The sequence below is a fragment of the Apteryx mantelli genome, chromosome 3 (genome assembly GCF_036417845.1).
Source record: "Apteryx mantelli isolate bAptMan1 chromosome 3, bAptMan1.hap1, whole genome shotgun sequence".
In the NCBI taxonomy this organism is placed as follows: Eukaryota; Metazoa; Chordata; class Aves; order Apterygiformes; family Apterygidae; genus Apteryx; species Apteryx mantelli.
Genome location: NC_089980.1, coordinates 12,753,434 through 12,763,461, shown reverse-complemented (window position 1 = coordinate 12,763,461; position 10,028 = coordinate 12,753,434). Strand labels below are relative to the sequence as shown.

General features: G+C 47.5%; 1 protein-coding gene across 1 annotated transcript in view; it reads left to right on the top strand.

Annotated features, from left to right (window-relative positions):
- The first annotated feature begins 674 nt into the window (after positions 1–674).
- Positions 675–10,028, top strand: part of PLCB1 (phospholipase C beta 1) — a 442,993-nt gene continuing 433,639 nt past the window's right edge. Inside the window, exon 1 of the mRNA XM_067292708.1 lies at positions 675–917. Coding sequence (XP_067148809.1) covers positions 819–917 — 99 coding nt within the window. The 5' untranslated portion in view covers positions 675–818. The remainder of the gene's footprint in view (positions 918–10,028) is intronic.

Here is a 10,028-nt window from a genome sequence, read left to right as displayed (position 1 = left end):
GAATTAAGGTCGTGCACCTTTCTCCTGAAGAAGCCCCTCTGCGTTATAAGCGCAAAAAGCTTGGTTAAAGCAATTTTTGTGTCGCAAAAGCAGCCGGCTGGAGCTGCGACGGGGACTGCGCGCACCCTGCCCTCCGTTTCGGGGATGCCCTTTGCCCTCCTGGCGCCCCGGGCACCGCGTACAGGCCGGGGGGGGCCTTGCGCTCTGCCCCACATGGCCTCGCCCCGCCGCCGGGGCCAGGGCACGCTCGCCGCGGCGGCCGCCCGCCGCCGCCGCCGCCCAGGGAGGAGGCGGGCGCGGCCCCAGCTCGCACCCGCCGCGGGCAGTGGCCCCGCGCAGGCCGCGGCCGGGCTCGGCGCGGCCCCTCGGCGGGCGGCGCCGGGCGGCGCCGGCAGGTGGCGCCGCGGCGCCGCGGCGCGGCGCGCTGACCTCGCGCGGGGGAAACTCGGGGGCCGAGTCAGGCGGGGAGGAGGGGCGGCGGGAGCGGGCAGCGCCGCTCGCTCCGTGCCCCTGCGCGCGTGTGTGGTGCGTGCGCGCGTGTGTGTGAGCGGGCGGCGGGAGGCGAGCCGGCTGTATATAGAGGATGTGCCGCCGCATGGCTCGCCCCGGCCGCCGCTGCGCCAGGTCCCTCCTCGGGCGCCAGTGAAGCCTCTCGCCCGTGCCGGCTCGGCAGCCGCTCCCTTGCCCACGCCAGCCGCGGCCGAGCCCGGCTCCCGCCCCTCTCCCGGGGCCGCTTCCAGCGCCCCCGTGTCCCTCGCGAGGCGGCCGCCTCCTGTGGCTTCTCCGCTCCGGGGGCAGGGCGCGTAAATGCGGTGCAAATGGCCGGGGCGCAGCCAGGGGTGCACGCTCTCCAGCTCAAGCCCGTCTGCGTCTCCGACACCCTGAAGAAAGGTATCAAATTCGTCAAGTGGGACGATGTAAGTAGGCTCCCCCCGCGTCGCGCCGCGCCGCGCCGTGCCCCCAATCCCGCGCGGGGCAGGGCGGCCGGGCCGGGGGGCGGCGGCGCGGGGACGGCGCAGTTATGCAACGCGCAGGGCTCATCGATCGGGCCGGCGGGCTCCAACCCACATGTTGCGGGCGGAGCGCGCCCGGCTTGGCTCGGCCCTGCGCGGCGGCGGAGAGCCGCGCGGAGCCGCGCCGCCCCCGCGGTGCGGGGCGCCGCGAGGGGCGCGGGGGGCAGGTGCGTGCGCGGCGGCCGTTGGGCCGGCTGCAACGGCCGGCGGTAGGTGTCCCCTCGCCCGGCGCCGCGGTGTGTGCCGTGCTGCGAGGTGGTGGCCGCTAGCCGTGCGCCGACCAAACTTTCTTTAGCGCTTGAAGTCTGCCCGTTGCGCTGGTGCGAGCTGCATTAAGCCGGCTCCTTTCGTGAGTGCCCTCCTCTGCCGCGGCTCGCGTTGCGCGCCACGCGTCCCCGGCTCTGCGGCCGCGTAACGTGGTACTTCCAACCTGCTCCCCTCCTCTCTTCCCCATCTCCTGGTCCCTCCTTGCCGCCTGGCTCCCTCAGCCCCTCTCTCCCGCCTTCCTTCTGCCCCTGCCTTGCCCCTTCTCGGTGCCCTGGCCCCCCTCGTGCCGGTGTCTGGCACTCGCGCCTCCGCGGAAGGCGCTGCCCTTGCCCGCTTCCCCGGAGCCTGAGGCGGCCTCCGAGCCGCATCCCCTTTGCCCTCGCCGCGTCCAGCTTCCCCCGGTTCGCCTCGCGTAGCAGCGGAGCGGGGGGTTGACCTCACCTCTGCGAGGGCAGCTGGGCGCCAGCCGGGACTTCTGCCTTCGTGTTTTTTTTTTTTTTAGGCTGTGCCCAGGGCTGTTTCAGAGAAAACCTTTCTCTTCAGCTGTCCTTTTCCCAGGGCTCTGAAATGGGAATCCAGCGCTGTGGAGAAGGCAAGCAGAAAGGGTGATTTCTCTGCTAGCCTTGTTCTCGCAGCGTTGCTCCTCCAGCACCGCCTCGGGGGGTTGTGTCTCGGTTGTGCGGAGGAGCCGGTGCCCCAGGAAGCCTGGCTGGGAAAGGTGTTCGGAGACAGGGCAGAGGGGAGCAGGGAGGCACGAGCTGTGGTAGCAGGAGGTTGCGAAAGACGAGCAGCATGCTGCATGGCTCGGATGGCAGCAGAATTGTTGAGGATAACTAGTTTTTGAGAGCCTGAACGCAGCTCTCAAGTCTTTTCCCTGTGAATTCGGCTGTGCTGAAGGCGTCCGCAGTACGAACTGGAGTGTCGGACAGCTGAGAGGGAGGAAGAAGGAGCAGTTCATGTGTCTGACAACTGTTCTGTCCTGTTACCTACTGCTGTTTTGCCATTCCTCTCAGCCTGTCCAGTAGCCAGCTGTGTGAGCCTGACCTTTATAAACCTGTGATAAATGCTTTCAAGGAGGGGAAATGCCGAATAGCAGAACAAATTGCAAAAAAACCCCGCATATAACAATAATAAGCTGGTAGGTGTCTAATAAACTTAGCTACCTGACCGCATCTACAGTAATAAACCTTGGATTGACATAGGTGATTTGTGTTCAGAAGATAGCTCCAAACTAAACTTGAATGACTTCCCTGATAGTCAGAAACAGAGAATGTTTTCCCTTTTTTGATTCCCGCCTCCCCCTTATTGCATACGCGGCATAGCCTCAGCCTTTGCATTACAGTTAATTCATTTTTGGTAAACTACCAAGAAATTTATACGGATATATGCAGAGTGCAAGTTAAGTGATTTTCATTTCCTGACTGAAAGTCCAAGCAATTGGGCAATACTCGAAATTATTAGTTCGGGTGCTATTTCAAAAGCATTGTATACTAAGGTCTTTAGGGGAAGAGGTTTTCTCTATACATAATGGATGTTTGCTGGCTAACATATCTGCTGTAGACTAAATGGAAAAAATCTGCGATTGTAAAAATAAAGGCTGCATAATAAAATACAGCTAAGTTCTGGCAGAAGATGCATGTTTCAGGTTAAAGGGAATACTCCCTGATAGCAAGTGTGCCTGAGATAAGAAAAAAATCCTGTTGTGTTTAGTGGGTGCTTTCATGAGCAAATTCAGCAATCTTGTGAAGTTGATGTATAGTGAGCCACACTGTGATAAAGAATATTAGCATTAACTCATTGTTAACAATGCATTGTGTGTATATGTATACATGCTGCTCCCCGCCCCCCCCCCCCCAACAAAACTATTTTGCCCATAGTGTTTCTTTTCAGCAATGGAAGTGCCACAAAATCAAAGATCTCAATAGAAATGAATCTCCTCTGGCTGTGTGAGAGTCTTCAGACGAGTGCATGCGGAGTGACTTTGAGAAGTATTTACCACTGAGCAGCCAATAACCACATCAGAGTCTTTGTTTTCTGTCAAACTAGTCTGCTTCAAGGGATTTAAAAAAATGATGATCATTAATCTGAACCTCTGTAGTCTATCATGTAAATATGAATGCACAAACTCTCCAGAGAAACAATAGGCTATGATGATAACTGTTACATTTTGCAGTTCACTATTTAAAATGGAATTGGCCGTAATGACTACTTTGGATCTGCTGTGTTAACTGGGCTGTTCAGAGCTAGGCTCACATACGAACATCTCTTAGGCACCATTTTGTATTTACTGTTTCAGAGTAAGAACTGGAGTAAGAAAATACAGAGTTCTTTGCAATCACCCATGCACGAGAACAACCTTAATCCCTGTCATAGGCATACCCTTATAGCACACTTTCCTGCTGTTTTGTTTTGCGGTTTAAAGATAGCTATATTGACTTTGCTTCACATTTCACAAAGCAAAGGAGTGTTCTCCATGAATTCTTGTGACTTGTACCGAGTTTCAGCCCAAAGCAAAACCTTTCCAGCTGAGTTATAAACCACTGAAAATGGCATGTATTTTCTTCTATTAGGAATGCTGAAGGGATTTTAACCAGAGTAGTACTTACTTGCTATAGCATGAGTGGAGTGTAAGGAATTTCATGGTGAACGAAGCAATAGTTGTTAAAGAATGTATTTGGTAGCTTTGAGAATGCTGCTGCACTGTGGTGTGCGGAGCCTACCTGCCAGAACAGTAGTGGTACGGACTTCCAAACAGATCTGGGAAGGCTGCGAAGAAGCAGACGTGGGACTGACATTGTTAAATGCACCCTCTTCTGTGAGGAACGGCAGTGAAATCTGCTATGTATTACATAGGAACTTTGTCCAGTACCTGCCCCCACTCCCTGCAAAGTGTGAAGATGGTAAGGTTCGGAAGAGAAATGCCTCTCCTGAGCTTTGCGCAGATCTCAGTGGAGGAGAGTAAGAGGTTATGGCAGCCACTTGAGATCAAATGCAAGCGGGTGGAAGGTGAGCAGTTCAGGCATCTTGCAGTACCATTTCCTCCGTGGAGTGCTTCCGCTTCTAAACTGTAAGTGCGTTAGGATCAATTAAAAACTTCTGGCTCTGCAAGACAAGTGGCACTTTCGTGCATCAGCATTGGATGTGATTTCACTTATGTTTAGCTATCCAATGACCTACTAAAGTCTTTTCACTGGCTTCAGTTTGGGATTAGGATGTAAAGTGCTAAAATCAAACGAATGATTGTTTTCCTGGCACTTTGCTTTTCCTTACAGAGAATTAGATTTCTGTTTTAATCTATGACAGCCTTACAGTTAGGAAAATATATTTTAGAATTAAGTCTCGTTCTTGATAAGTAGTTTGGATTCACAAGGCGCTGAAGAGAAATAGCTGAAGTTTAAATAGGCGAAAGATAAAAGTGACTAGTCGCTTAGGTGTTTTTTTGTGGATATATGCATGAGTATGTCTGGTTTAAGATGCCAGTTTGCTAAGCACTTGCTTCTGAAAAATCATGTTTCTTCATGCAGCCTTCAGTTGGGCTTTCATAACCCCTTCTCCTTTACTGCTGAGAAGAGACTGAGTCTTTTGAGTAGTGGCCTGGTCTTACAACAGATGTGCTCTATTACTCCTAGAGAGAAACTACATCTATTTGAGGAGAAGCTTAAAGAACTGGCTTGATCTACTTTGCTGTAGAGAAACCCAAGGTTATAATAGCTCTTTCTGATGAGAGTTTTAAACAAAAAAAAACCCAACAACCAAAAAAAGATGCAACTAAGTCCATGGGTGAAGCTTTTTTCTAGGGAGTTGAAAATAATGCAGAATATATTACTAGCTGAGGCAGTTAATGAAACCTGAGTATTAAGGAAGACTTCTCACAGGACTGTTACGCGGTCTAAAGGGGCTGAAACCTGCCTTGGCTATGTCTTCTGTGCTTTATTCTCCTTTGCGGCCCGTGGGAACAAGATAGGTGTAACTGAGTTAACAAATAGCTTGACAGCTCGGGCACAGCTGACCTGGTATCTTCTAAGAGCAGTAACTGGCATACAGAAGCAGGCTAATATGATGGTATATGTTTAAAGATAGATTTGTTTTCAGTTCTTGCTTAAAGGCTTTCTTATCTTCCCTAGTGATAATATGTACTTTACATAAAGAATTTGGCTGGTCTTTGTAGCTTACGTTATTTACTTTTACTTACAAGTTAACTATATCAGTAAGGTAATGTAACACTACCTAAACTGAGGGGATGCAATTCCAGTTTTATAGCTGTATAGTTTTTTTCTGAATACTTAGTTTTCTCTTAGAATCCTTCCTTGTCTTTATGAAGTGGTTTTGAGCTCAGATGATGAGTGCTGTGTAAACTGATGTGGGAGAATTCTCAGACTTCTTTATTTGGTTAGAATCTTTTTAAAGAAGATTATCGAGAGGATGAGATACACTCCCTTCATAAGTTTTAAATAAACATAACATCTGAATATCATCAAACAAAAAAAGGCTGGAAGTTTTCAGGAGTGGTTTAAGATGTCGATGCTCATGTAACTTGTTTTCTTTCTACATTTTTTAAACTCTGCACAAGTCTGTCACTACAGTATATTGCTGAGGCCTTGAAAAATGAATGACTATTGTTCTGTGTGTATAAAACTAAAACAATAACCTGAACAACAGTTTATTTTTTCTGAATGTTTTCAGTCTGGAGGGAAGAATTAGCCCAACATTTTAGGGTTTTGTTGTTGTTTTTTCCTTTGCTGCTGATCTTTATGTGGCAAACAAGTATCAACTCTGTGCTGTGTAAAAAATATTTTATCTAAATGAGTAGAAGTTGTAGTTTCTCTCTCACAACATAGAAGAGTAATCAGATTGAATTAAAAATTTCCCAGCAGGTAACTTTCAGGAAAGGGGAGAGCCTGAACTTAGTTAACTCCATTGCAAAGCTCTCATTGACTTCAGCTGGGGGCGGTGGGGGGGATTTGGATCCCCTGCAGAAGGGTTAGAGGCCTTGCCTCAAAAGAATACAGCGACACCATGGTTTAAGTTGCAGAGAACCTCTGTTACTATAGCATCTGAGCAGTATGGAGTGTTGGTTGATACTAAGGAAAATGAAAATCAGAAGTAAATCATTTAAGTGAGTGAGGAATTCTGTGTGAGAGAAGGGGAAGTTAACTGTGAATGGAAGTTGCACATTGGATGCTTTCCTCGCCTTACATTTGGTGTGTTCCAAGTACTTCTTCTAGCAAGGGCTGTAGTGAAATAGAGTTAACTTTAATCTTTACAGAGTCTTTTATCTATTATAGAGTAAATGCTTCATAAGCACTTCTTAATTTATTTTCACAAGATGCATTAGATGATGAAATTGTTCCCAGCTGAACTATTGTAGGTCCAAAAAAGAGACCAGTGCCAAAAAAATACTAATTTTTAATCTGTGATTAGACACCTTGGACCTAGTTTTCAGGCTGCGTAACACCGTACAGTCAGATGTTCAGAATGACTCCCCAGTGACTACAGATGAATTTGGGCTCAGCATCTCTGCAAATTAGAAAATGAAACATGGAAATACGATTCCAGCATCCACCTCTCCAAATCAGTATTACGCCCATGAAAGCTGCTTTAAATGACTTGCCCTGCATCACATGAGAACTCTGGCAGAGACAAAATCCTCCCTGTTGGCATTTGGCTACCTTAGCTATAAATTTCTCCCTTTATTCCTTCTTTCTTGACTGCATACTTTGCAGCACCTACAACAAGTAAGCACTCATGCTGACAAATCGAGACCGCATAAGCAGGTAAGGCTATAGCTATCCTGAAAGCGTGGGAAATGAATGAGGCTGGGGTAGTCTGAGGGGGCTTCTGAGAAACAAATCCTGTTCAAGTTGGCGCTTTTAAACCTGCAGGAAGTTAGTCTTCAATTACCAGAGTGACTACCTGTGTCATGTAGTGTCATCAGCAAAGCTGCAGCCTCTGCTGCGCTTTCCCTGTACTTTCCCACACAGATTTGTACTGCTTGAGCTGAGGGATGACTTGTATGGCTCAGGTGGTCCGTTTGCCTGTGGATTTAAGAGAGGGCTGTGGGGGGGGGCCCCGAGTTCCCCTGCTCAGGTTTCCCAGCCCATTCCCTTGTCACTGAATCGTGGGGGAATTGGGGTGGAAGGGAGCTCCAGGGGGAGCAGAGCCAGCCCAGTTGGATCAGATTGCTCTAAGGATTGAGGTTGCACAGCCTCTCTGGGCAAACTGTTCCGGTGCCTGACCACTCTCACGGTGAAGAATTTTTCTCCCTTATGTTCTTATAGAGCAAGTGGGATTTCAGTATGCAGGTCCTGGCTTTAACTTATACCAGCGTCCAGCCCCAGTCCTACTTGATTCCAGTTGTGATTTCCTGTCCTGCTTCCAAGCTCCAGTGCTCATGTCACCTTCCGCAGCATTTTCTTTGTGAAACCTGTTCCTTTACCCGGCAGACGTGGTTCTTGTGCCAGCTGCAATAAAAGAGGGCATATCTACCCCTCCTGACTGTTTCAGGGGGTCGTTGCAAAACTAGGGGAGTGGGAGTCTCTCTCCCTGTCTCTTAGTTCAGCTGTCAGCCTAAAGACGGTCATAACAGTAACTGCTCGGGTGATCCTGCTTGGCTGCGGCCTGCCCGTGCCCAGGGCATTATGGAATGTAGCAGCTACTGTATCCGCTCAGTGCGGCGGCCTTTCGCCTTGGCTCTCCTCTCTCTACCCCTTCGCTCCCCCTCCTTCCCCCCAAAAGAAAAGAAAGCCTATAAGCCTCTCTTTCATCTCCACCCCCCCTCCCCCCCAGTTTGTGGGGTGGCAAAAACTATCTTTGCAGGGACATCCCCTTCCTCCCCCCCCCCCCCCCCCGCAGCCTTGCACCCTTGCTAAGCCATGGTTCAAGCCCTTTCTCCAAAGTGAAAGAAAAATTGCAGAATATTGTGCCTCTGGTAGAAACAACCTGTATTTCTTAGCTTTGTGTTTGGAAGCACTCTGGTAGAAATCTGCCAGAAGCAGATTCAAGCAAATGAGGTAAATGATGTAAAAATTTCAGGAAGCAATGTCTGGCTTAATAAGGCACTGCCACGAGCCCTATCTGGAGTAAAAAGCCTAAGGCTGGTCTGTTTTTTTTGTTTGTTTTCATTTTTAAAAATTTTAATTTTAAAAACTTTTCCCAAAGTTTTAAAAATCTTTATTTTTTTATAAAATGTTCTTAAATTCTTAATTTTTAAATTTTTTCCACTTTTCCACCTTTTACTTGAAAGAAAAATTCTTAAAGCAGGTCTATTTTTATTTTTTTAATTTCTCAAATATTTTTTAATGTGTTCAAAAGTTTTTAATTTTGAAAATTTTCAAAAATGTTTTAAATTCTCAAATTTTATTTTTTAAATAAAACTTAAATTTTAAGCATATTAATTTTTCTAAAACATTTTAAAAATTTAGTTTCCTTTTTGTTTTTCAAAACTTGTTAGAAATTCTTAAAACTTTAAAACTTAAAAGCATTCTAATTTTTTGTTTTTTAAATTATTTTCCCCAGAACTTTAAAAATCTTTTAAAAAATTAAAACAATTCTAAACTGTTTTCAGAGTCTTTGAAGGTTCTCTGATTTAAAATTTTTAATATTTTTTTTCATCCTGTTGATTGGAAAATTGACTGTAAGTATTTATAAGAAACATCATTGGTATCGCTATGGTTTATTAAAACACATACTCATCTGAGTCATGATCTTGCGGTTGGCAAGGTATATGTAGAACTTGATTCCCATATTTATACTGGTAGGATTCAGTACAAACTTCTCACTTGTGGCAGGATTGACCCAATATTTGCATCACGGCTATTCTGATGGCAGAACTACTTTGTTGGGGTATGCTCTAGTGAAATGAGTTGGAGGTGAGATTCAGCGAGGCGTAGCTGCTAGGAGCAGGACTTAAATGTTTGTATTTTGCTTATCCCTAAAATTGTGGTCCACCTATCCCTTTTCTATAGCCCAGGGCTTCTGATCTGAAAAACGCAGTAGCCATTTTTCACTTAATTGCATGTGGAAGGAAAAGCTTTGTTTCTGTGCTTTTTGTCTCCAATCTGATCCCAATCCGTAACATTCTTTCATAATTTTTATGCTGAACTGTGCCTGGCACAAAGCACAGTGGCAACCGTGTACCCCCTGGCTAACTTCATACATCAAGTATAGATGAAGGGCAGAGAGCCCGGGAGCAATGGCCAAAGCCCAGGCCGTAAGCTGCAGTGTTGCAGCCTTGGGCAGCCCTTCTTTCCAGCCTTGTCCCTCGAACCCTTCCCTGCGAAGGATGGGGAGTGGGGCAGTGGGCTCTGTCCTTCCCAGCAGGGCCCGAAGCCTGGCGGTGGGGGTGCTCCGAGAAGTGGCAAACGTGGGCGTAAGGTCAGAGAGGAGCTAGCCCCAGGTCTCCACCCGCTCCCTTGTCTGGCTTTATAGAATAGTCTTTACTGGTCAGGAATATTAAAATGAAGGTGTCACTTTTTGCTAGTTAGTGTTGGATGTGGGTCTAGGGGATCCCCACCTAAAATGAAACCTTGAAGCAGTTATCTGGCAGGCACTCCAGCATGGATTTGTCCTTTGGTCTTTTATGCCCATGTTCTGCTGTGCCTTGGAGGTAAGTATCCCAAAGTTCTTAGTGGTGCTTTGTGGGCACGAATTTGAATAACCTCTTTGTTTAAAGGTATAAAATGAAGAATATTGCTAATGCAGGATCTGAGGTTATGCAGACAGTTAGGAAGCAACTTAATGGAATAAGTA